The 26241-nt window shown below is 56.8% G+C and overlaps 1 protein-coding gene across 1 annotated transcript in view; it reads right to left on the reverse strand.

Moving 5' to 3' along the window:
- LOC122392936 (zinc finger SWIM domain-containing protein 4-like) overlaps positions 1-25452 on the reverse strand; it is a 72340-nt gene extending 46888 nt beyond the window's left edge. The window contains exons 1-2 of the mRNA XM_043388316.1: positions 25319-25452; positions 24201-24892 (exon numbers count right to left, since the gene is read on the reverse strand). Of these exons, the coding sequence (XP_043244251.1) occupies positions 24201-24546 (346 nt within the window). The 5' untranslated portion in view covers positions 24547-24892; positions 25319-25452. The remainder of the gene's footprint in view (positions 1-24200; positions 24893-25318) is intronic.
- Between the last annotated feature and the right edge of the window lie 789 nt (positions 25453-26241).

Consider the following 26241-nt stretch of genomic DNA (forward strand, 5'->3'; position numbering starts at 1 on the left):
CGTGGTGCCAGCTCACCACGAGACGCGCTGTGCGTGCCAGCCGCCCTCCGCCGGCGCCGGCATGAGCCAGCACTGGTGACCGCACAAAGGCGGCGCTGAGTTATGACGGCTGGGTCACTTCACACTGGGAGCTACTGAGCTCGCCCCTTCCGTTCCCCGCATTGTGGGAGACGCTTGAGCGGTCGTCTTGCTCGTGATGCATGGCCAACACGGAAGTTTCAACCGATTTAAATGGAGCATGCGCCCTAAATCTGGATCTTTCTTTCTCGCATGCAGCAGCATTTATGGGAAGAGGCAAGTTTATAAGCAGAGAGCTTTGCTTGGTGTAATTCAGTCCGCTGCTAAACGTCCAACCAGAGGAGGTCCCTGGACCAGCATTACCAAAACTTTCACCAAATCCTCTCTGCTTTCATGGACACTCCGCTTCCCAGAGCTCTCTGCATACATTGGCCTCTGTAGCCCGCCATTCCGGCGGGCCCTGCGACCTGCGGTGGCCGCCATCTCAACCCGCCGACCCCTCATCTCCTGTTCTGAGCGCCAGTCTCCGGCCAGACCCTTGTGACCTCCGGTCAGACCCCGTGACCTCCGGCCAAATCCCCGTGACCTCCCTGCTGGTCTGTGACCTCTGGGCAGGTCCTCGTGACCTCTGGCCTGAACAGATCCCAGCGAGTTTCAGCGCCTATCCCGTGACTCCACATGCAAGGGTCTGCAGCTGCAGACCCAATTTGACTGTTACCAACAGGCTGTTAGTGTTTACGCTGCTCGGGTTCAAGGCCTCATATTGGTGCCGGCGGTCTCAGAGCACCTAGGGTCAACTGTCGGGGTCGTGGCCTGCGAGGAATACTGACACGAGGTGCAGCAGCCCTCGCGCTGGGACGTCCGGTGACATCGTACAGCTTCCACCATGTGTGGCGTTTCGGGCATGCGTCAGGCGTCTAGCAAAACCAGATTCTCGACCAATACCGAGTCCACATCAGCATCCGCCCGGCCTATCCCTGTGGGCCGCGTCCCCACAGGCTTACAATTTACCCGGTAAGTCCGAGCGGCCCTCACTTCTGAGGTCATTCTCAGCTGCGCCACGACTGCTTGTGCTGTCTAAGCCGCGCCCCCTCGTCCCCTCCATCCACTGTGCAGTGAGCCGCCCCCTTGGCCCCTCCATCCACTGTGCAGTGAACCGCGCCCCCTCGGGCCCCTCCCCGTCCGTGCAGTGAGCTGCCCCCCTCGCGTCCCTCCTTCCTTCCTTCCGTGCCCAAAGTTCCCTCCTGCACCGTCGGCAGCGGCGGTTCGGCCCGGCGCCGCTCCTCCCGGGACAGACGGGCATCGATTCCGACGGCGCCGCGTGCAGGCAGCGCTCTCCCTCGCTCGCCGGCGTCGATGGTGATGACATCACCGTCCATCGATTCGACGCAGGCGGGTCAGCCGGCCGGCCGACATCACGTGACCGGCCAGCTGACACCGCAGAGGGGGACGAAGGGGTGGGATGGGGGGGGGGGGAGAGCTGTAGCAGCTCCATCCGTCCGAGCTCTCCGTCTGACTGTAAGCTTGGGGCCGGCTGAGCTCTGAGCCCGCTTTGATCAGACGCTGTCTCCCCCTCCCCCCCGCAGGCGACCAGCCGTGCCTGATAAAGCGGAGGGGAGAAGGGGGAGGGGGCAGTGCAATGACCCCGCCACTGCAGTGGTATCGCTGCAGCCGGTGTCCCCTACCCAGAGGGGGATTATGGCACATCAGTGTGCCAAATGCGCTATGGGAACGGCGAGCAAGTGTTGGATATGAGTATCGCCCAACGGGAAGGGAGCAGATGAGATTGAAATATGGGAGCCAGCAGCTGAGGGAATAAATATATCGCATATACGACGGCGGAGTCAATATCCCGATCGACGCTACCATGTCGGTAATGGAAGAGTGTGAAGCTGTGTGCTTTCACAGCTAACTGGGTGCACGCTACACTGACTACACTACACATGTAGCTTAACAAACAGGGTTGAACATCATGCCTACGTTCACCCCTTATCTGTTCGCATCAGCCCGGTGTCACCGGCTGACCTTCAATAGAACTCTGAGTGACCCGCGGAAGGCTGACATTTGGCCAGGGGAGTCCCCTCGTAGGGTGAGTGACCGGCGGGTCACACGGGCACGCCTCCCCTCTCATCCTCCTCCAAAGGTCACAGATGAGTGACGCCATCCTGTTGTTGCACTCTCTCCTCTCTTGACGGCCTATACAACAACTCAAAACATACGGGATACTGTTGTGTTTGAAACGATTTCTTATATCTCTTCCCTGAATCATTTGATGCTCAGTTCCCAGTCCCCAGTGCCCAAAACTAACAGGCCTGGGCGAAAACAAATAATGATTTATTTCAACTGAGTTGATCCCAGGTGACGTCTATTTCCAGACACCTTAGCTCGGGAACGAAACTGGAATGGGCTTGAATTGATTTATGTGTTTAATTATGTCGACAGTGATCAAGAACACGCTGTGCAGATAGATTTAGGACAGATTGTCGAATGGTATAATTTTTACTCCCATGCATTCAGAAGTCGCAGAGCACAGCTGCTAAATGGGGTTGTTCGTTTCCAATGAACCTCCTGCCTTGTATTTATAGCTCTAGCTGTGAAGTGATTGGCTTGCTATTGAAAGCTCAAAAGTCAAACTCTTACCAAATTTGGTAAATCGGTGAAATGCTATTAATTCACATCAGTGCCAGCCTAGGTGGGTACCATGACCATACAAATCTAATAATGTGCGCAGATTCCGAATGAATAGCAAATGTAGGTGGACTTTCTTCATTCTTAAGTCATAGCCTGACATATGGCCATCGTCACAACAGGCAGCATGTTCGACGCGCTGAGACCGCCCCTGTCATCGCCGTCCGAACCTGACCCCGCTTCGAATCCAACCTGCCGCCACCGCGACTAAAATTGAGGACCACCAGAGCAGGGCATACCCGGGGGACCGACAAACCGAGCCGACCTCTGACCCGGGTTCACGCAGAACCCCACCAGCTCCACAGCGTAACAGCACACCGACCCGCACCCGCAGACCCGCGAGGTGGCCCAGTATCACCTTCCTACACATCAGGGTCCGCTCTGAAATACCTCACCCGACCGTCGACCGCCGTTTGACCTCTGGCTGGTCCCCATCTGCGAGCCATCACGACCCGCAGCCCGGCGTCGGACGCCCTCGCCCGCCCCCAGTGCCGCCGACATGCCGCTGCATTCATATCGAGCTCACATAATCGAACCCGCAGGGAGTGCCGCCTCTGCTCGACAGGCCGGCTAGTGGCGGACGGCAGGTTCTCGAATTATCGATGACCGTTATAGCACGGGTAAACGGCAGGCAACGGCAAACAAGATCACTGGCCACTTGACCATAGGCAGACGAGACAGACGGCCAGGCATTAGGCAGCGTCCGCCCAATACAGCAAAAATGAACGGTAAGCAGACCGGATAGATAGCCGTCAGGCATTAGGCACCCCACCGCCGACCAATACCTTCAGGGCGGCCGGCCGAGCCACCGGTACCGGGCGTCGAGCACCGTACGATACCGCGCCGTACCGACCGATCGTTATTCCAGATTTTATCACGGCGCGCCGCAGGTAATTAGAGGCGGCCTCCCGACCCACGCTTTGTTTCCCGGCTGGCCCCGGTTCGGGCGGTCGGTGCGGTATGCATACGCGGGTACGGTTTGAGTAGAAGGGGAGGAGGAGGACAATCAGTTTCCCCAACGCCACCATGCTATAGACAATCAAGGGTATAGTCTCTCTTGAAAGTATCGCGTCATGGGCTGCGGCAGCTCGGCGAACTATTCCATTCAGTTTGAGGACCCCAGCAGTGAGGTCATGGCCTGTATCATAAAAAGTACGCTGTTACACGATTCTACGCCAGCGGTAGGAGGAAAATTGCTATATGACGCAGGCACCAGCGGATGACAACTGGGTTAAAACAGGCGGAGGCCGGCCAAAGGTCATACTCGTATCGCTCTTCTTTGACCCCGTCCACCGCCCCAGGCGGATACCAGCTCCGCCCGGGCTCACCAGCCGGGCGTTCGTTGGTCTGCCTTAGTGGGCGCCAATCACTCAGTGAGCGAGACGCGTAAAATCACAACGAAGCAAAGTTCCGCCATAACCCCACTGTGAAGAGGCCTTCTGAACGACGTAAACAGGTCATGGGAGGGGGAGGGGCAACCTGGCATCAAATAGGGCTTTAAAAAGAAGACGGCTGAACGGTAAATATTCTTCCTTTTGCGCCGTTCAGTAAGCGGCTCATTAAAAAGCGAGAACTTCAAATATATGACCAATTGGCTAGAGAACGAATTGACAATTGGCTAGAGAGATAATTTTTGTGATTTGAATCCACTCGCGGATGCATCTGCAGCCACAGATGCATACTATTAGCGGGTGCAACTGATGATTTTTCTTTGTATTCGGGCACGGATTTCCGGATTTTACCAAAAACCTGTGACAGTCGTGCCGATGACGGGTCAGATTGTTAACTTTGCAATGAAACAAATCTCACAAATCCTATGCGAGTAGGGTGGCTTCCGTTGACCACAAGCTTACTGAAATCACAAGTTACCGGACGGCGACTGCCACCCCCCCCCCCCCATCCCTCCGCAGTCCGCAACCACTCCCCTCGCCCCGCCGCGCTGGCTGCCTCCGCGTGTCAGGCTTCGGTCAGTGCTACCAGCGGCTCTCAAACTTTTCCGCTCGACTGCGGCTGGGACAGGTGGCGCCTTCGCTCAGAGTCGCGATACTTTCAAGAGAGACTATACACAGACAAGAAAGAGGGACTGATAGGACCCTGAAGTCAGTGGCGTTGATGGTATTGAATGGTCTAACAATAAATGGCAAAAACGAACGAGCCGTGATGATATATGTGAGGAAGTAAAAAGTAGTGAGAAATATTGCATGTTTTGCCATGAAGAGCCGGTTCGCGTTTCGAACAGGGCCACTAGCAGCACCGGTTGCACCAACAGATAGCGGTCAAATGCCCATGGACAATGATCGCACCGGACAGTAATCCACGGAGCGGGTAGGCAGGCTCGTGGCGGCCGCGGGGTAACGGACCTGGCGACCGCCGCATGCGACCCACGCGGCGCCGAGCTGCGGTAGGAATGTCCAGCTTACGGCGCCGACTATACGCCGGCTCCAAACACAGCCGACCCCGGGCCATGGACAGATACGGAAACCAGCCGCATGGCAACGCAAATCGAGGAGATTGAACGACGGGAAAATTGCTCAGCTAGTCATGTGATGGATTAGTGGGCGATGGGAGTCAGGTATAAATGCTTAGACAGACGTTTCTGCGAGACCATAAAAGTAGAATTTGAAGGCTTTGGTTTGCTGTTGACGATGTGAATCAAAGCTCACAGCATTCACATCAAGTTACCTGAGAGCTTTTAATTTTAACCTCATGCGAATGTTACACCCAGGGCCGTAAAGATCTTTACCTTCGTTGTCATAAGCTGGCTCTTTGCATGTTGACTGTTTAGAGGTTGAACTATGCAGTGGAGGCCCGTAGGCTGTTCCTTCGCAGCGATTCCACTGCAGTTGCCGGTGTGGGTTCTCCCCATGCAGTAGGTATACGGCGCAGCACTGGGAAGAACCGTCACTCTGCAGCCGCAAATGGAGTTCATGAGATAATGAGGCCGGGTGAAAGAGATTCATCAAAATAGATTCGTTTTCATTGCCACGTCCATGGCCGCCGCTGGTCCGTTGTTAAAGACAGGATGGGGTTATCGGAAGTCGTAATAAACGGCTGCAAATTACCAGTGACATGAATGGTTCCAGCGAACCGCACGCCGGCCCGCAGTGCGAGGAAATCGTATCACTAATGGGGCCGGTTCCGAGACGGCGCATGAATGAGCGATCCACTCGGAAGCCGTTACATACGAACGTGTGTGTATCGTCACAGTTTATAGGCGTTTATATACAGTTGAACGGGAGGGAAGTCACCCATAAGCGGGCCGCGTTTGGTTACTTTATGCAGAGTGTACAGAAATGGTCTCATGCAACATCGATGTGATTGCTTGCCGACATGATACGGCCATGATGTGTTACAGCATCGGAAACAAGTGCTAAAACACGAGGATAATCAGTAAGGTGACTGACAGGCAGGTCATGCCTATCTGTCCACGTCAGGTTGATAGGTGCAATGTAAGCCCTACCAGTTATCGCCTAACATTGCCAGTGTATTAACCAACGAACTTTAATCAATATCTCACCTTAATCATGTAAGGGTCCGGGGTCCCTACAAAAAAAGGACAATAGAGGCTTTGAAATTAAGCTAGCACATGACCTGTCTGAACGAGTAAAATAGTATATAATTGGCTGAATAGTTATTGAAAGATCTTACAGGAAGAAATGTTTATGATTCCAGTGCTTTTCTTGCAGTGTCGATCAATACTCAGATAGTTTAAAAGATACTCCCGCAGCGCACTGGTTCCAGCGTCGCAGCAGCAGTCGCGACAAAGACTCCGGCTGCGCTCACGAGATAGCTACAACAAACAGTAGTTTGTCATGGCGACAATTCAGACAAACAAAACTGTCATGGCGACTGTCACGACAAATGCGTGCCTTCAGCGAATACGATTCCTTGTCTTAGCGACAGCTTCAACAAACGGGACACCGCCTTGGCGGCAGTTGGGACAAATGTGACCCTACGAAAAATAGGCATGAATTTGTTCTCGCGACAATTGCAACTGGGTTTTCTTGGCAGCAGTTGAGACGAACATGACTCAGTTTCCACGCGCATTTAGGAAAAACAGGACTCAGCTTCCACGCAGTTGAGTCAAACAGGTCTCAACTTCCACGCAGTTGTGACAAACAGGACTAGGCTGCCACCCGGTAAAAACCTCGGCCACCGATCTCCTGATCAGTCCGTCGCACGCTGCGCGCTGGGGCCGCGGCACAGGCGTCCTGCAGCGGCACGCCGAGACGATTTTTGCCGTACGGCTGCAGCGAGCACGCCGCACCGCCCCCGCTGCGGTCGTCAGGACCGGCCCCGGTACGTCCGTCTGGTGTCTGCGGCTAGCCGAGGTCTGGAGGCTCAACGGCCGGCCCCGCGCGGTGGAGACGCATTCCTGCGAGTGTTGAGCGGCGGCCGGGCGGCGGGGAGGACCCTCACGGTTCGTCACTGCCCACATCACACACACCGGCCGTGACCCGCGAACAAAGCCTCCATCCAGCTCGGGCGACCTTGACCGTCTCCCCCTTGGATCCACCGACTCACCCTAGACAGGTCTTATTTACGACCACCGGCAAAATGTAAAGTACACCCATGGCATTGACGACTACAATTACCTTGTGATAAATTCCGCGGCGCACCAGCCTCGTGCCGCGGCAAAAACGGCGCGTGACCGGCGGCAGCGGCGGCGTTGGTGGCGCACCCTCGGCTGAGCAGCGTGCCTCCGCCACCTCAGACGGCCGGTATCTGGACTCTGACAAACAGCGGCTATAACAAAACGCCTGGCCGCCGGCCGGAGCCGTTCGCCGCGCGGCTTTGTCCCGGCGGCTGACAAATGTTTTGAACAAAAGAGGTCTTAGCATAACAAAGCATGGGCGGCGCGCCGCAGGTGACTGGAGGAGAGTTGAGAGGAGCCGCAAGCGCAGACGCCGGGCGCCTGAGGGGTGATGGAGACTGGAGGGGCAAGGTCTGATGGCGGGAGGAGAAAGGGCTGCGCGGGGGAGCCGGGGTGAGGGAATGTGGGTGCTGCGCGGGTCGGGGCGGGGAAAAGATGAAGGCTACGCGAGGCAGCCAGGGAGAGGGGAGGCGAGGGCTGCACTAGCAACTCAAAGGCGAGCTTCATCGTGCAACGAAGTGGTCGCTAAAAAGACTCCAAAATGACTGCACGTGTTGCCTTACTTAGGCGTCAATGGGGAAAAAGAAAGGGCCCGCTCGTGTGAGTCGCATGTAGAGAAACTTGTCCCAAATGTCAGGGAGAAATAGCGCAGCGCTTTTCCTCTAGCCGAACTAAAGTGAACACTGAACTCTACTACTTCGCCATACAGCAGGACTTGCCATTCCTTATCCTAAAATGGAAGTGCCATAACCCAGCCACATCTAGCCCCAGTGGGAGTCGACAGTGACTGGGCGAGCGGCAGTTCCAGCCCAGCGGGCGGGTCGGCACACGGCACGCTCGTTCGTGGGTCGTGGCCGCGCCGGTCGTGCGCGGCGTTGCCCGATCGTGAAGCACGCCGCCACGGTCGTGGCCACGCGCGACGGCACGGCCGACCGACCGGCGCGCGACCGTGCCGGTCCCAGCGGTCGGCCGAGTAATGGACTCGGCGCCACACGGCAGGCTCAGCGGCTCAGCGGCTCGGCGGCTCAGTTCTAGCATAGCTCCCCTCCAGTCTCATTAGACGTAAGAATGTGCCCCGACCAGTCCCAAGTCCTCGCGGTCCCGCTCCCGGCTACTGCCCTATCTTGGGCAGCTTATTCGGGGTATCAGTACCGCAGATCCATACTGCACGGGACAGACCGGCTTGAAACCTGAAGGAGGATCTAGGATCTATGGGCTGCCTAACTACACCGGCTGATCGCCGCCGACGATCAGCCGGTGCTGATATTACGGACATGCTTACATGGATCCAGCCGCAGGTCATATCATTACAGCATCATAATACGGCATCAATATCGGCCTGGAGGCGGAACACCAGTCATTTTCAGGGTTCAGCAGCGACCGAGGAAACTGACTGACGAGACCCCGGTCTGACCGAACGGCGAACACCCATGTCGTGAGGTGATGGTAGATAAAGAAACCACCGCACCAGCAAGGAGCCTGCTAAGGTGGTGGGATAACGCTACCGCAGGTTAAAAGTCAGCCAACCCTCGAAGGTCCGAAACAAAGAGTATTTTTCATGGTCGGCGCAAACTGAGGAAAGCCCGGCTGTCGGACAGTCACCCGACTGAGACCTCGGGCTGCCGGAGGTTCTGTGAAACGAGCGGTGAGTGCAGCACATTTAGTGCGTATCCTGTCCTCGGGACACACCGCCGTCGAGAGAGCGGCCCCGTTCCCAGCTGCGTCCCACTCGCTGTCCAACCACGCACACCGCGTGGGCAGTTCTGGGAGAGCGCGCAGGCCGCGCACTCACTGCAGCCGGCACGGCCGCCCCCGGTACGCTCTCAGGCAGCGCTCCGCCGCTGTCGCCGCTGCACTGTGCGTTATCCGGTCCGAGCTGGGCAATCCCGGCGGAGCGGTCTCCACACGAGCATGACCCGGGCCGGAGACAGTCTGACAGTCGGGCGGTCTGACGGCTGACGACACGAGCGTCGCGGCGCCGCCGTTCCGCCGTCTACGGCATACCCGCTGTCGCCAGCGGCCGGTCGTGCAGTGGGCGGCGGCGGCGGCGGCTGCAGGGCGGGCGGTGCGGCGCGGCCGCTCAGAGATGGCCCAGACGGCGGCGGCCCAGCCCCCGGAGCCGCGCCGGCCGGCCGTATACAATGACGCGCGGCATTCCAGTGGCGGCGTGGCCGGCCGTGCTGGCGGCTGGGAGGTGGCGCAGCTGGCCCGGCGTGACAGGCAGGGGCGCCGACCGCCCGCTATCGCTGCGGCACCACGGCGCCCCGCCGCGGGGCTGCCCCGGGGCACGGGTACCGCCGCGGGCCCCGCAGAGCCCGGGGCGCCGGGCGGCGGCCGGCCCGCTGCGGCGCGGCGCTGACCTTTTTGCCAGCGCCGTCAGTGCTGCCAGCTTGGGTCGGGTAAACACCGCCTTCCTGGCCGGAAAAACTGGCCAGTACCGGCCGTGTCGGCCCGGCGCGGTGCGTCCGCGCGAGCCGTTTGTCGCCGATTCCCACGCCGAGGAGATAGGGCCGAGGGCGCTCGCCGCCAGCGCTGCTTTTTGCCTCCTGGCGACATCCAATCTTAATCATTTATTTATGGTCCGGGCGGTCTTTCTTTGGTGTCAGAGGCACCTGGGTGCGGGCCATCTGGCACCGAGAGGCAGCTGCTGCTCGGACGGTCGCTGGCTGCGACAGCGACCCACCAAAGATGCGACAGACTTTGACAAAAACTTGATCCGCAACACTGCGAATCTGTGATAATGGAAAATGCATGTGGAAATTCGGTGTCGAGTTCTCACGGTTTATTCAAGCCTTCCACGGATAATGCGATAGCTTGAGCTCGGCCATACTTAGAGTGCGCGACAAAAACTTGCCGAAATTCGAATTTCAAATATTCATCCGCGAACTTCGGAAAATTGATTCCCAATGGGAACAGGGAGGCACATTTTCTAGAAAAGGCCCAGACAATCGCTTTTACTGCCGCTGCATTTGATCAACGTTGCCAGTGGCCGTTGTCTGCTGATGACGGGGGAGCGGAGTACGAAGCAATGAAGCGGGTAGAGGCGATGTTGGAAGACCAGTCATCAGCAGGGAAACTGCTGATTTCCGACTCAATAAGCAGGGAACTGCTCAGGCTCAGGACAGCTTCGGCCACACGAGAAAAGACGAGAAGGGGGCCTTTCTCTGTGGGGGAAGGGGTGCTAGGGGCCAGTCGCCTGCTGCAGACAGCAGAGTTGAGCGGTCTGTTGACTTGGGAATGAGGATAAGACAGATTGCCGCAGTGCCTGATATGAAAGCCACGCCACTCGACCCTCAGATTATGCGTGCCACCCGGCCCTTACAGGCAGATGCACGAAATGTTTTCCATACATAAATTGGAATTGCACATCTGCTTTGGTGCGGTAGTTGGAACCGGGGACACTCATGAAACAAAGGTAGTTGGAACCGGGGAAACTCATGAAACATAGGGAAGTTAAGGAAGTTGGGCTCTGCGCACCGCAGCCGTCCGGCGCAGCCCCAGCTCCTCCGCCAGTTGGCTGAATGGGCCGTTCCGTGGACTTTGGAGACGTTTTACAAGGCTCGTCTGCTGACCACTATCATAGACATCCGCTGTTGTCTGCAATGTAACTTCTCGGTGCAGCCTCTGCCGAACAAAATACAACCTACTGAACCTTATGTAACACACTCAAACTCGCCTTTTACAGCCCCTCCCCCCAAAAAAGCGTTCCCCCGCGCCAGCCGCCGTCAGCATCGCTGCCCCTCCCCGTTTCGTGCCTCGCTCGCTGCCGCCTGCGCCTCCCCACCCTCGCCACGTCCGTCGGTGTAATGGTGTGTGTGTGCGCGCCGTGCGTCAGCCGCCGGCGGCGCTCCCTGCAGCCCCGCCCGGGGCAGTCCGGTCCTACCGCCGGGACCCGAGACAATACCCGGCACGGACGGCGCCGACCGCCGCGCCGCGGGTCCAATCGGCGCGCACACACACATACAGGCGCGGCGCTGCCTAACGAGCCCAAGTAATTCGTTAAATCAATACCGGTCCATCCGGAGGGAGCAGCCGGCGGCGGCGGCCAGACGCCCCGACCAGATGGGTCGGACTGCCGGCGGCGGCTGGGCAGAGCCAGGCGGCGGCCCCAGCCAGGGACTGGCGGTAGCTGAGAGCCTAGCCAGGCGGGCTGAGAGGCCAGCCAGGCCGTAGCTGCGCCGTGCCAGGCGGAGCCGAGCCAAGCAGTAACATGGCTATCAGCTATAGGACAGGCGGCTGCTGAGAGTCGAGCCCGAGAGTCGAGCAATGTCCTGGCTGAGCAGTGTCAGAGACTGGCTGGGCTGAGCCAGGCCAAGCCAATCAGCGGCTGGGCTGGCCAGTGGCCAAGGCAGGCTGCTGCTGAGCTGCCAGTATGGGCCATGGCTGGTTGAACCAGCCATGACCTGGCTGGTTGAACCAGCCATGACCTGGCTGTTGAACCAGCCATATGCGTATGGAGCTGAGGATGGCGTCATGCAGGATGGGGATACCGGCTGAATCTTGATGCTCGGCATACCACAGAGCTCTGGGGACGGAAGCTGAATAAGAAAGGGAGCTTATTGGCTTCGACAGAGAAGAAAGGCGATGAAGCACGGCTAATCCAAGAATGGCCAAGATTTCGTAATGTTTTCTTTCTTTACACAACTAAATGTTTGCCTTTCTAAGGGAAGATAAAACAAAAAGGTAATCGCCGCATTAGCCAGCTTTCAGCGAAATGCACAAGCGTCATTCCAAAGCTACAAAATAAACGAAACTTATTCCAGCATATAAGCGTCTAAAGCTCTGTAAACGCGGCCTGATTGCACAGACCGACAGATGGCTGAATATCGAGCCGGTCGGGGCACACGGCACACGGCATACGGCCGGCTCAGCGTCACCCATGCGTGTTATACAAACTTGGCCCCAGGGGGGTCGGGTTCGTTGACCGATCGACAGCCTGATACTCCTGATTCAGTAGTCGTGCGCGCCCGGCAAAAATAATAAATCGCCCGATACAAATTGTCACATGACGGCTCAATGGTTCCACATCACGTCGCTAAAAGGCTAATTCAGATAATATTTGAACAGAACACAAACAGCAAGTAGGTGTACGGAAAAATATGTATCTTCACTGCGAGTAACAAGACTTTTCCTTATATTCAAGTTCAACCATCTTCACAAAGGTCACGCGAATAACAAAAGTCCTGTCCCGCATGCACTCCCTAGACAAGGCCTGTGAAAAATGCCATCCAATTTCGCAAGTGGGCTCTGACCCATGGCTAACGGCCATGTCCACCACGTCAGGAATATCATAAAATCGCGGGCGGCGGGCGCCCTGCTGCAGGATTCACGCCGGGCACGTGTTCGGGGTCCCGAGCGTCCAGCGCCGCCGCCGCCGCCGGCGCCACAAGCTGCCGGTCATGGCGACCATTGTGGCCGCCGCTCGGATTTGCATGGGGATTTGCCGGTCGACAGACTGTCCAGCGCGCCGGCCGGGCGGCGGACGAAGGCTACTCACTCGCCGCCGCCGCCGCCGCCGCCGCCGCCGCCGCCGCCGCCGCCGCGCGCAACCCGCGGCGGCGGCGGCGGCGGCGGCGGAGCGTGCCCGCCGGATGTGCGAGGCCTCGGGCGGCGGCGGCGGCGGGTAGGTGGCGGAGGGCAGGTGGCGGCGTCTCGGCGGCCCTCAGCGCCGCCAGCCGTCACGAACAGTGTCGCTCGCCGCGCCCGGGGCGGCCGGGCAGACGACCCCCCCCCCCCCGCCCCCGCCCCGCCACCGCCGCGCGGCCTCTACGGAGGACACCAGTGTTCGCCACGGGCCGGGCCAGCCCAACGGGCCACGGGCCGGGCTGGGCTACGGGCTGGGCCGGGCCCCCAAATATCATTAGTTAACGGGCTATGGACGGGCCGGGCCAAGAGCTTTGTGCACTATGGGTTTTGCGACTAATGTCAATTTAAGAAAATTTGGAAACTGATGCAAACAAAACCCACTGGGAAAATACAAAAACTAAACCAAATTTAAGCAATGTGAAAGAAAACCTACTTGATATTGAATTTTGGGAATCTTGAGAATTATCCAATATCACATCATGTCACACATAGGAGGGTTTTCATAAAAATTCCGCAACCAAAAAGATCAGAGAATCTCTAGCATCATTAGTTTGTTAATAAAAGTTAAAATGTAGTCATCAGAATAACTTACTTAGCACTACAACTCCAAAAACTAAGAAGCCACTCAACAATGATGGGCTACAGGGCTACATTAAGTTAACACTTATATATGGCGATAGTGAGACAATTCCAACACAGTCTTTTTTCCTTCACCGACGGCTTTTTAACGAACAGAACCTTAAAAGGATACTCACAAAACACACTGTAAGTAACGAGGAACTCTACAGAGTATTTCGCGATGAAAGCTTCTTTAAATGTCCATAAATTTGTCAAAATAAATCACAACAAACCAGCCCCTTCTCAACAAAATGTGCAATCATGGCGGCGGCGCTATGTTTATGTGGCGGCATCTAGGTAGTATACACAACAGTATACCAAATAAATACGTTTTGTAAGTGACTATCAAGGTGAAAACAAAATTAAAAAATAAAAAATAAAACCAAAATCACGAAGTCTGAAAACTCGAACGAAAAACAAAACAAAAACTTGATCATATATGTTTTATTATACAATTCGTCAGAATCGCTACCTGCCGCAGCTGCGACAATCAAGAAGTGTTCGCTCATTTTCGATTGATGATGATGATGCGTACAAGTCGCAAAAGTACCCAATGACATTTCAAGCTTACCATGTTTTCTGCTTACGCTGCTAGCGATATCCATATCTTGAAAAGAGCCTAACATAAAATAGCAAGGAAAGTAGCAGATAGTTGTCCACAGAGATTCGGTTGACACGTGGGCATGAATTGAAAATAGATTAAATCAGTTTTGCTGATAAATGGATGGATTTTCTCTTTTTTTGGAAGACAGTGCTAAAGTTAGTGTCACCTATTTTGTATGCTTTCTCAGGCTTTTGATATTGCAGCATCTATGGAGTGAATTTAACAGCAAGGTCAATCCCAGACAGATTCATCAATTCCCATAAGTCAAGCTTTTTTTTCTGCTGGTAAGTGCTGTGAAGTATAGAGTATGTTGCAAATACTTCCTTCAAGTATGCATTAGAGTCACCAATTATTAATGATAATGTTCACACACATCAGCTTGCAAGATAACTTTACTCATAGAATGTAGTTAATATAATCATGTAAACTTTTTATAGGTGTGTAATCATGACCTAATTGACTGAGGTGCTTGCTGTTACTGTTAAAATTTGTGCCATAGGTGCTTGAAATGATTATATTCATTGAAAAGAAGGGAGTCATGATTGCCATGTTAATATTCATGCAATTTGAATTGTTCTCAAAATAGTGTAATCAATCATGCTTATTATAGCAATAGACTAAGACAATAACTAGATTGCTATTTTTGACGGGCCGGGCCGGGCTGGGCTTGGAATATTTGCCAAGAGCGGGCTATGGCTGGGCCGGGCTCTGAACCCATGGGCCCGGGCCGGGCTGGGCTGGGGATTTTGGGGCCCGTGGCGAACACTGGAGGACACACACCGCTGCCAGCGCTCGGACCGTCACCGGCGGCTACCGAGAGACGCTATCTAGCGCCAGGGACACGGCGGCCGTGCGCCGCCGCCGCCGCCGCCGCTCTCTGGGGCGGCGGAAACGGCCGTGGAATGTCGCTCATGGGCCGGCGGACGGCTCAGATAACAGGGCGACCAGCCAGCGCCGCCCGTTCGCAGCTGAAAACGAGAGGGGAGGTGTGCGAACTGGAGACGGCAACGAGAGCTCGCAGTGGGGCACATGAGACGTGCAGACAGGCCCGGGAGACGGGCGGCAGACGGATGGACAGACGGTGTGAAGGGAGATATACCAACGCCAGGAGAGAGACTGAAGGACGGTGCCCAGCACCGGAGCATAGGGGAGCAGCGGAACACGAGAGCACCGGAACAGGAGAGCACCGGAGCACGCCACGGTCGGTGACCGGCCGGCCGGTGACGCCGGGAAGCCGGACAGGCGCAGCGCCGCCGGCGATGTCGCCCAGGCCTAGTTCCGGCGCCGATCTCCTGTTCCGGCGCGACCAGTCGGGCGTGCCCCGTGCGCGCAGTGGTCCGTCTCTCGGCAGCTGCGCGCCGTTCACACGGGAGCGCTCTCCCTCAGCCCAGACGCAGCCCTTCAGAGCAGCCATTCAGCCGGCGGGCGGCAGGTGGGGGCCGATCCGGCGGCCCCGCCCCGCACACACCGGCCGGGATCGGTTTCGCACCGCGCCGGCCAAACAATGGGCGCATACAGGTTCTGCGCGGCGGCAGGTGAGTCGTCGTCGATCGCCGCCACGGCCAGCAGCCGGTGCACCGCATTCCTGGACGATAAAGGGCTCCGAAAACCACCACCGCCGCCGCCACCGCGGCTACCAAAGGCGGGTCGGGTCGGCCAGCGGACTAGATTACCGGCGATAGAGGGACCGCCCGCGGCCGGAGAGGGGACCACTCGGCGAGGTAGAGCGGCGCCCCCGTCCTGGTCGGGCGGGGCGCCGCAGTGGAGCAGGTATGTCGTCAGCGTCGCCCCAGTACCCCGCTGAGGGTCACCGCGCGCCCCCAGCTGGGTCCGCTCTCCCCCAATCCACCCCAGTCCTTCGGCAAGTCCAGCCCAAGGTATATTAGTCCAGCCGTCCGCGGCCTGTTTACAGGGGAAGGGTGGGAGCCGGCGGGCTTATCGGTCCATCTCCGCCGGCCGGCCGGCTCTCTGTTTATCAGTTCGAGGCTATTTCTGCGGCGGACGCACCTCCCGTGAGGCCGGGGAGACAGGGACTGTGGACGGTTCGAGACACACCTGGCCACCCGGGGCGGTGGGGGTGATGCGAGAAAGGGGCGGACCGCTTTGAGTTGGGGAAAGAGCGCGATGGCGCAGGGAACGAACGAGCCTCTGTGAGGCAGGGCACGGGCGAACGTCTGACGCAAAGCGCCGGTGGGTTAGTATGAAAGACAAGGGACTTTGTGGCAGAGCACGAGCGAACATTTGAAGCAAAGCGCGAGTGGACATTTGAGGCAGAGCACGACCTCTTTGAAGCGGGGCACGGAACTTCGTGTGCCTTAGATCACCGGCGAATCTCTTTGAAAAACAGGCGACACAGCAAGGTAGGTAGGGGCGAGTGATAAATGAACGATACGAAAAGGGCTTCTTTAGCGCCGGTATATATCATCCCAGTACAGCATCGGCGACGTGGTCAACCGCTAAAGTATACTTTAATTATCCATCCATGGTCGTATAACTGTCAGCAAAGACCAAGGGCTATATACTTAAGTCAATGCCATAACGCTAAGAAAATATAACCTTGTCAGGAAAATGAGTAATCACGCAAAACCAGCCGGCATTTAATCAAACAAATGCAATTTACGGGGAAATGGTGCAATGCATCACTGGCAGACACGCCAAATCCCCCGTGGCTCCTTCAACACGAGCGCGGCCCAAGTTTAGCAGTTGGTGTATCGACCTGGACAGGGCACTGCAAATGACACGCGCATTTCTGCGCCGGTGTCGGTCCGCTCTATCGGCCGCCCGTATCGTGCCGCTATGTAGGTGTTCATGATAGCGTGCAATGGAGAGCCGAGAACGGGCCATTGAATATCGAGCCGCCATCACCGAGCGGTGTTAGCGGAACGCTAACTGCTCAGTCAATATCAAAATGGGATTGCCAGAAACCTCGGCGCGGACATTCCACTTCAGTTCCGGCGCTGGGCGGCGCGCGGCCGGTCATCGCTGCCAAACACTGCGCTGTCAGTTCCGCGGAGTGGGCCTTAGGGCGATCAGAGGCCCCGCTCAGTGTTGACATACATGACACAGGCCACGGCCGACATTCATGGGAATCGTTGACCTATGCCAGAGGGCATAGGCGGCGGAACGGGGAGGGCACCGGGGCACCGTGCCCCCTTTGATTTTGGCATTTTAACATTAGCCCTATGGGCGTTGCATGGAAAGAATGGGACCAAAAGTCGTCAGTGCCCCCCCCCCTTAATTGAAGGTGTTTCGCCGCTACTGCCCGAGGGGTCATCAACCGGTGACTTCTGCCCGGGCCTCGGGGGTCAGCAATCGGTGACCTGTGCCCGGGGGGCCAGCAATCTGTGACCTCCGCCCCGGGGGTCGACGAGCTATGAGGTGTGACATCCACCCGGGAGGGGGGGGGGAGGGCGCCAGTGCACCGCCACCGGCTCCAGGTCGAACCCCCGCCGGCGGCTAGCGGAAGGCGCTGGGCGGCTGGCGGCGGACGGCGGACGGTGCTCGGCGCCCGGCGTTCGGCGGATGGCGAGGGCGGCGGACGTGCGCTGCAGAGCAGAGCTCGGTACAGACAGGAGACAGACCAGACGGTGCCGCCGTCGGGCGCCCGGGTTCCGCCGGGAGAAGCGACGGCGGGTCCGGACAGTACCGGACGTACCGCAGGTACCCGTGTGCGCGGTACCGGTACCGGCGCGGAGGCAGGCGCGCGGGGAGCGCTGATTCCGCCCGCCTATCGACCGCAGCCCGGCCTGGCCGCCCGCCCGCCGCCGCCGCCGGCCAGCCGAATCAATGCCACAAAACGACAGCCCCGCAGCCACCGCCGCCAGCCGCCGGCGCCGCAGAAAAACGGCCTCTGGCGCGGCCCCCTCCCCTCTCCAGCGCTCACGGCCCCCGTGAAGCCACACAGGTGGTGTGACGGCTGGCAGGCTGGCTGGGAGAGTTCAGCTGCAGGTCGGTCAGAGGGCACAGGCTGCAGACGGAGAGTACCGAACGCTGCCCTGGAGGCAGCAACACGGCTCTATCCATTTAGAACAGAGGTAAAAGATTGATGAGTAACAAGCAACACAGTGAAAAATACAAAAAAAAAAGAAACACATCGGCTGAATTTCACTCTAGATGCAAATAATTAGCTGACACAAGGCCTAGAAATAATGCGTTGAGCCAATTAACAGGACCATTAACAATTGACAATGCGCTCAAGCTAATTTCATTTATTCTTTTAAAACAGGCAGCAAAGCTAGTATTATACTCGTAGGTTTACTCGTAGACAGAAAATTGACTTGCAGTAGAAAATTGGCTTGCACCACAACGGCGCTGAGGTGAAGTGCACAAAACAATAACCACTGTGCAGGGAAAGTAGTTAAAACCTCGTCAGTCACAGCGTTTTGAAAAGGCAGCGAAAGAATAGATTGCGCCGCTATTATGGAACAAAACGGGAGCATGGCCTCCACGAATACTAATTATTAGGGGTGGCAAACAGGGCCGTGGCGCTATCTGTGTCCCAGATCAGCACCAAGCTGCCAATAACGAGCCAGCTGAGGCCGCCTGTGGCCCCGCCGCCCGCAGCGGTGGCGAGCGAGCACATCGGGGCAAGGGCAGGGCGCAACACCAGAGGTTTTGGGACGGGGCAATTGGCAGCAACACCAACAACAGAAGGGCCGGTACCAGCTTCAGAGGTACCGAAACCAGCATCACAGGGGCGAGCACCAATGGCAACTTTAGAGATCATCACAGGGACCAGCCTACTAACATCCGAAAGATAAGCACCATCTGTGGATGGACCGGCAAAAGTTTTAAGATGGCATTGGGTATTGGGTAATAGCTTCAGATCCTGAGAGAAAGAAGCCCGTACCGGCACCAGCCGGCGCACTGACAGCAGCTGATGCCGGACCGCCCGCTCCGCCCGGTGACGTGGTAAGACCCGCTGAGTCGTCCCCCACACTGCTGAGTGGCTGCTCTGTGCCGAGCCAGCACACCCTCAGCACGGGCAGCATGACGTGCGCCTGCTGAATCGGCCTCCCGAGCCGACCCGCCGCGCCGGCACAGCAGGACCAGCTGCGCCGGAGGTCGCCCGAGAGCTCAGGTGGCGTCACCACACGCAGACGGGGCTTGTCGTGACGGCATAGAATAAAAGCCAGGCAGGAAACAGCAGGAGTATAGCCGATGTGTTGTCGACAGGGCAGGTGTGCGAATACAGCGTCCGTATCGCACAGGACGCGACAGATCCCCGACCGGCCGGCGTGCCTGACAGATCAGCCTCGATCGCCATCAAGATCAAACAGCCTAAAAAGTCTAAGGATCTTCAGGAGGAAGTTCGAACAATGCAGCGGCTCGCTGCCTTTGTTCGACCGGCAGGGAGCGGCGCACGGCCGACACGGGCCCCCCGAGATGCCCGCGGCCCTCGACGGTCAATCACTGCGCCGCCGGGACCCGGTCGGCTGTGGCCGTGATCGATGGTCAGGCCATGACGCCGGTCGGGGACGGGACGCCGCGGGGGTCGCGGGGGCTGACAGACGCCGCCTCACGCCCCGGCATGGTCACGGAATGTGACCTCGGCGGCTCACGGGGCGCTGACAGCACGGGGCGGCCGCTGTATGTCGGTAGGGGGCGGGGACCGCATCATACGGCCTTGGTATCTGGTGTCTTTGGACGTCAGGCGAGAACTCCAATACCCTTCGTCCGCTGGTCTTTCCTCAGACTCACTCTACATCTTTGCCGGTCCCGTAGCTCAGTTGGTAGAGCGTTGGACTCCGCGTGGTGAGAGCACGCGTTCCCGGTTATGACAGTCCGGGTTCGAAGCGCGACGGGCGCTCGACATTTATGAGCCTCCTGACAGGTATGGTTGCGGTTGGTGGCAGGCCGTAGCCAGGCGAAGTCAGTGAGGGGACCGGCCGTGCGCGGCTATGTGCGCACGTTAAACTTTGGACTCTAAATTCTGCCATAGAACCGGAATTGCGCGATCGGAGGGTAGAGGGCAGGGTCACCGCAACAAGCTTCGCTTAGCTGTGGCTCTGTCCTTGTGAATCCTTCCTATCAAAAGGTTCGGACTAAATTTATAAAAAAAAAAAAATCTAGACGAGTGACGAGGAACCAGCGCCCCTGGTCAACTGAGAAGGCCCGCCCGCCAGCCCCGCCCCAGCTGCGGTCACTCTGTGCGCACCGCACGAATCTGCGAGTAGCATCGCAGCCTCCGGCTCCGAATTATGCCATGTCAGACCTCTGGACCGCATATGTACGAGCCTAGGGCGCTGCGAGCGGCGGCCGCCCGCTGCGAACAGAGGCCGCGGTCGTGGACAAGGAGAGGCATTTCCGGTGGTCGTGGAAGTTCCGTCGCTCCGCCGCCGACCTGTGCCCCGTCTGTCCCGCCTCCCACTCCGGGCAATGGTTAGTGGTCAGCGCGACCGTGATCTAGTAGTCAGTTCTGTTCATTGGTCGGTGCTTAGTTCAGCTCCGGCTCCGGAATCATCCGGGGAAGAGAGCAAGCGCGGAGCCCGCGGGCGCACACATTCTCCCTAGAACCAGTCGAAACAACCCCTGCGCGCCGCCGCCGCCGCCGCCGCCACAGATAGACCATCGAGACGCCGCAAATTCATAAAACGTGACAGCACTGCGGGCGGTGACTGTCTCTCCTTGTTCATGGGGGAGTTTTGCAGTCCCGTCGTGAGTAAGTAGACAGGCGGCACTGCGTCAGACGTCTGCTCAGAGCTCAGAAGTACCGCCGGCCGCCCGAGGTCCGTCCCGTCCGCGGTGAGATGGGTGTGATCACTACCGTGGGGCGCGGTTTTTTGTCGTCCACCTATCGGCCGGTAAGTGCTAACCGGCGCGGCCGTCCGGGTGGTAAGTGGCGGTCGTGTGACCGGTACAGGCCGGTCGGTAACAAACGGCCGCTGCCGGCCGACCGGAGGGCCGGCGGATTACAGAGCACCGCCCCGCCCGGCCGAGCGCCGGAGGTCAGTGGTGCCGGTCCGGCCCCGCCACCAGCGAGGACTGGCGGTGGTCGGAAATAGAGGGCAGGCCAAATGAGGGCTACAAGGCGTATTGTATGCTGACCGTACTCATAGATTCGGCATACTTGATCTGTGCTCCTTTGCTTCATAGGTATCACCTTCTACCTGATGCAATACGATGCGATACAAAAATCATCATCATCTTTATCTTTGACCACTTACGATCTGAGAGCCCATGCCATCCCCACGTGACCGTCGGTGACCGGTCACTATCGACCAGAGTCGGTCCGTGGGGGGCCGCCGGACACCATTAGCGCCTTGATGGCGGATGTGGGCACTGCGGGCGGCTGGGACTGCCGCCGGGACCGCCGCTGGGACGTCCGGCCGCCGCCGTCAGACCATCGTTTTGTGCCGCCGCCGCCGCCGGGGCCGCCGCCGCAGCAGGCTGGAGGCGTCTCAGACAGTCCTTGACGACCGCACGGCCGCCCGCCCCCAGCTGAACAGCAGGCGGTGACGGCGGCGGTCGCACGGCACGAGACGGTGGCAGAGGCAAGGCTGGGGGTGCAGCGGTGACAGTGGGAAGGCTGGGGGCGCAGCTTCGCGGTGGTGGCAAGACCAGGGGCTCGGCGGTGGGGGCGGGAAGGCCGGAGACTGCGGTGGCTGCGGCTGGGCTGATGATTCAGCGTTAGCAAGGACGATGATGGAGCTGGGCAAGTTACAGATTTTATAAGGTTGTCGCTTGCTCCTTCATCAGAGCCAAGCAAAGCGCAAGATGCAGCCCAGTCACTAAGCAGTAGGCACGCCACATCCAAGTTCCAACCAGTCCACTTTTCAGTTCGAACATAGCCGTCTAGGAGAATGGGTCCCTAGGCAACGCGACATGGAGACTTCTGCCGCACCCTGGCCGCCCGACGCAGTGGGCTGGCGTCTTCTCGCTTGTCGGCTCGAGGATTCTCTCAGAAATCGTTACTCGGTCCGCAGCTTCTGTCAGAATCTGCTGTTGGGATCAAGGTTTCTGTCAGAATTGCCCGATCGGCTCGTGGTTTCTGTCAGAACTCGCCGTTGGGCGGATGGAGTTTGTCAGAATTTCGCGGCCGGTGGCACGATGCGTGTGGTCCTGGTGGCATGACCGTCGCCCGGCGCGTCAGACGGCGCCAGGGGCCGTAAATCCACCAACTGACGTCACAGACATCACACAGACGTCACCGCCGGTTCGCGGAGCCCCAATTGGCGACGCGTGACACGGGTCGCACGCTGCGAGAGCGGCATATCGTAGAAAGAGCCGGCAGAGTTTCATACCCCCGAGTTCTCTAGACCAGGTCAGTGACCTCTTGTTGAGAAATGAGTGACTAACTTTATATCATTTCACTTCAAAGTCGGACGATGTCGTTTTCATGAGTTGCGTTGGCGCACGCACTGACGGTTTCACAGCTCGTGAAAATTCAGCTGCTGACACATCAGCCCGCAGAGCGACGTGGGAGCACCGTGCCGCAGTCCAGCAGGCCAAGTTAAAACAATCACGTGAGTTAGAGCCCGTTTACAGTTCTATATACATATATATCCACGGTAAAGTATGCAGAAGGGCGAACGACTGACGACGCAGTCAGAAATACCAAACTAAAATCGCGATGCTTACCAATGCCTAAAACCTTTCACAGTTAGGCACACGTACAGCCCACCGCTAAAGTAATGTAGGGTTTTACCAATCTCAACGATTGGCTTTGACTGGCGATTGTTTAATGCGGAGTGATCGAAAAGAAGATGTCAATAGCTAAAATTGCAGCTGCAAGGGTGACGATACATATAAGCTACATTCAAAGTTTCATTGTAGTTTGGCTAATCGTTCCTAAGCATCAGAAGCAGAACATACCCATGACTGAAACCGCACATTACTTCTGCTGTGGACTGTACTTCTCAATCGTTTACTTATCGGTGACTTCTTTATCGGTGAGGCACAGCACGACGACGCAGCTCCAACAATGAATATCACTTTCCTCGACGCTAAAGATAAATGTTTACGGTGCAACCACCACGTAGGGAAGTCTGCGGAGGTGAATGGTTCAGTTCCCCTAAATATCATATTTGACGCCATCTTTCAGCACATATCGTCGCACTATCTCTCATTGTGTTTGACTTAATTTGCGAGGGCTGTCTTATTCCAACAATGAGCAATTTACCGCCATCATGGATAAAAGAGGGTTTCTTTTATCCATGCCGCCATTTCGGTGCCAAGACACTTGGACCCGGAGATTTGGGTCACATTTGGCACGGTGACTGAAATTTGAAAAGAATACTCAACACCCAGAAGACCCGGCTTTATGTTGCAATTTTTACCATTGAACGCCACCTACAAGCTCCACTGTCGCTCCACTTTCATATCATTCCTCTAAGACGTTATAATGACGTTGCCAACCGTACGTATTCAGATGTTTAAAATATCTGACCGTTATGATTGTCGGCTAGTTTTCCTGTGACACCAGGTCCACAAAAATAGACACTGAGCGCCCTAAGGTGAACATCATACGGAAACGACCTCGTGTTCCTAATCGGCTAACGGATACGAAACAATGCCACCAGGAACATTTAGTGTACCTTGGGACTTGGGTGCAAGGATGCCCCGCGATTGTACATAGATTCCCATCCGGCGTCGGATTTTTGTACTCAAGTACGGGTGTGTCACATCCGGGTCACTAGTGCAAATGAAGATAGCTCTGGCAATTTGAACGTTTGGCCAAGGCTTCGATAAGTTCAAATGGCAGATATCTTGGCGTAATGCATCATTAAGTGCTGCGTACAATTCTGACGCAAGAACACTCAATTTCAAGTTGCTGAATGAGATGAAGCAAGTGACAGTGTAAAGTTCACGAAGAAGATAAATGAAAATGCATCTTTTACTGTACCTACAGTAACACGACCGTTAGTTCAATCTTCGCCATATCAAACCTTTATCTATCCTCCTTTGCCTTCGTGACCGCCTGAAGGACGTTTTACAGCCCACTCCTCGTCCACGGATTTACCTCCGAGGCACGTCCCTGGCCCACGGCCGTTCGTCACGGCCCAGCGGGAGTGCGACGCCCGCACCCTCTCCCCAGGTCACCGGACGGGTCACGGCCTCTCTCCCGACCCCCGCCGAGAGCTCGGCACTCACCGACTTGCAGGACGCTCTCCACACAGCCCGTCTCCAGCAGGCGCACACCCTTGTGGAACGGCAGGCTCTGGTAGTCCCCGTTGCTGCTGCTGCTGCTGCCAGACGAGGCCGCCTTGCTGAGCGACGAGTACATGAAGATGTCATGCTCGTTGCGCGGAAAAGACCAGAAAATGATGCGCCGCTGCACGGGCTCCGGAATGCGCGCGTAGCGCTCCTCAATCCGCTGGAAGGGCACCGTCTCGGCCACGGCGCGCGCACAGATGTCCAGTAGAGGGTCGGGCGAGCGGCGTGCCGCTGCCGCCGCCGGCCGCACTAGTCTCAAGGGCGCCTCCTGCACGGCAGCCATCTCGGCGCACCATAGACCCGGCTCGGTCCGCCGCCGTGAGCCGTCTGGCCGCGCCGCGCGCACCGCCACTCCCCGCGCCGGCCGCTCACATCCCAATGCTAATCAGCCCGCTCCCGGGCCTTTAACGGCGCAGTGCGCATGCGCGAGGGCCGGCGCCCAGCTGATTGGTGCGGCGGCCGGGCCGTTCGGTAAATTGGACCGGCAAGATAAAGTGGCCGCGCCTCTGCAGCCGCGAGGGGAGAGGGGCGGCGCCAGGCGACCCGCCGCCGAATCCGAACCACGGCTCCAGGCTGAGGCGGACTTCAGTCCACAGGATGCAGTATTGCCTTCAATCATCGGGTTAGGTCTGTGAAACATAAACACAGGTAAAGTTGGGATATAGCCACACCATCCTGGAGAGTCAGCGGTGTTTTATACGATAGGTACTTTACTTATAACTAAGTCCTGCTTATCACAGACAATGTAAGCTGGGTTTCTGTGCAAAGCATTTCAAAAGAAGGTAAAAAAGACAAAAAAAAGGAAATACCTGCGGATGTAATAATAATAAAAAAAATGAAATGCAAAGCTATGCGGGAAATCGTAACACGAACAAGCTAACAGCGGATACAAACGCAAATTAAAATGCATCCCGCACATGTTTGAAGCACTGTTATTTCAAAAAAGGTGAAAACAAAATACATTCATCGCAAAGTTAATCCAATCATTCTTGGGAGTATGATCGGATGACATTCCGTGACATCATTTCAACTGCATGGTGCATGGTCTCAACTACCTCTAAATTGCAGAAGGCAAGCCACAGGACGGTCGTCCATGTTATCGTACGGAAGTCGAGAGGTCCGGAGGTTGATGTCGGCGCTAGTTGGAGACATCGGACTAGGTAGGTATTCGACGTGGAATCTAATCCATGCGCCCTGGAAAACGAGGAGACAATGAAACAGGAGGCATTCTGACAAACTCTGGATGTAGTGAGCGAGGGACTTGATGACCATGCCACCGAAGGTACGGCCCAGATAATGTGTTACGAGAAAATTCGTTGAGCAACGAGCGAGTCACCCAAAACTAATGTCTTTCTTCGCTGTCTTCTCTTGGTCTAGTTTGGGTCTAGTATTCACCGGCGGATAAATAGGTCTGCGTAGAATCTAAAAGATCCTCGAGTAAGACAATTAACGATGAATGAACGGATGATGCTGATCACGACTAATAAGTGGTGAAATAACAACCGTCTCGCGGTATAAGGACCATTTCATCGGGTAATATCAATATCGCGAAGGTGGCTCCAAGTATTAAGAATTACAGTAAAGTGCAAACCATTATCTGACATCTGGATCTGAGCCACTAAGGCCCCTACGCCAGCAGTCAGCACTCCATGGTTAGGCCTCAAAGTCAACTTGACATTCGTCAATTTAAAGATTGACGAGATCATTGACATGTATCATCAGTCATTGAATATATGTCCTGAAAAATATATCTCAGGTTTGCTTGCAGCTTGAAAGGGATAAATTACATACGTAGGTACTTTCATTTCATTTCACCGATATTGGAGGGGGGGGGGCTCTTGGATGAAACCGATGTCTTTTAGCGCTCGGAGTCCGGAAAACAGAAAGGCGTGCACTCTTTCGAGTCTGAGGACAACAAGGGGCCCCGAAGTCAAGAGGCCGACATGGGGTCTTCCGAAAACAGAGGCCGGCATGGGGC

Source organism: Amphibalanus amphitrite, unplaced genomic scaffold (genome assembly GCF_019059575.1).
Source record: "Amphibalanus amphitrite isolate SeventyFive unplaced genomic scaffold, NRLGWU_Aamphi_draft 000507F_arrow, whole genome shotgun sequence".
Classification (NCBI taxonomy): domain Eukaryota; kingdom Metazoa; phylum Arthropoda; class Thecostraca; order Balanomorpha; family Balanidae; genus Amphibalanus; species Amphibalanus amphitrite.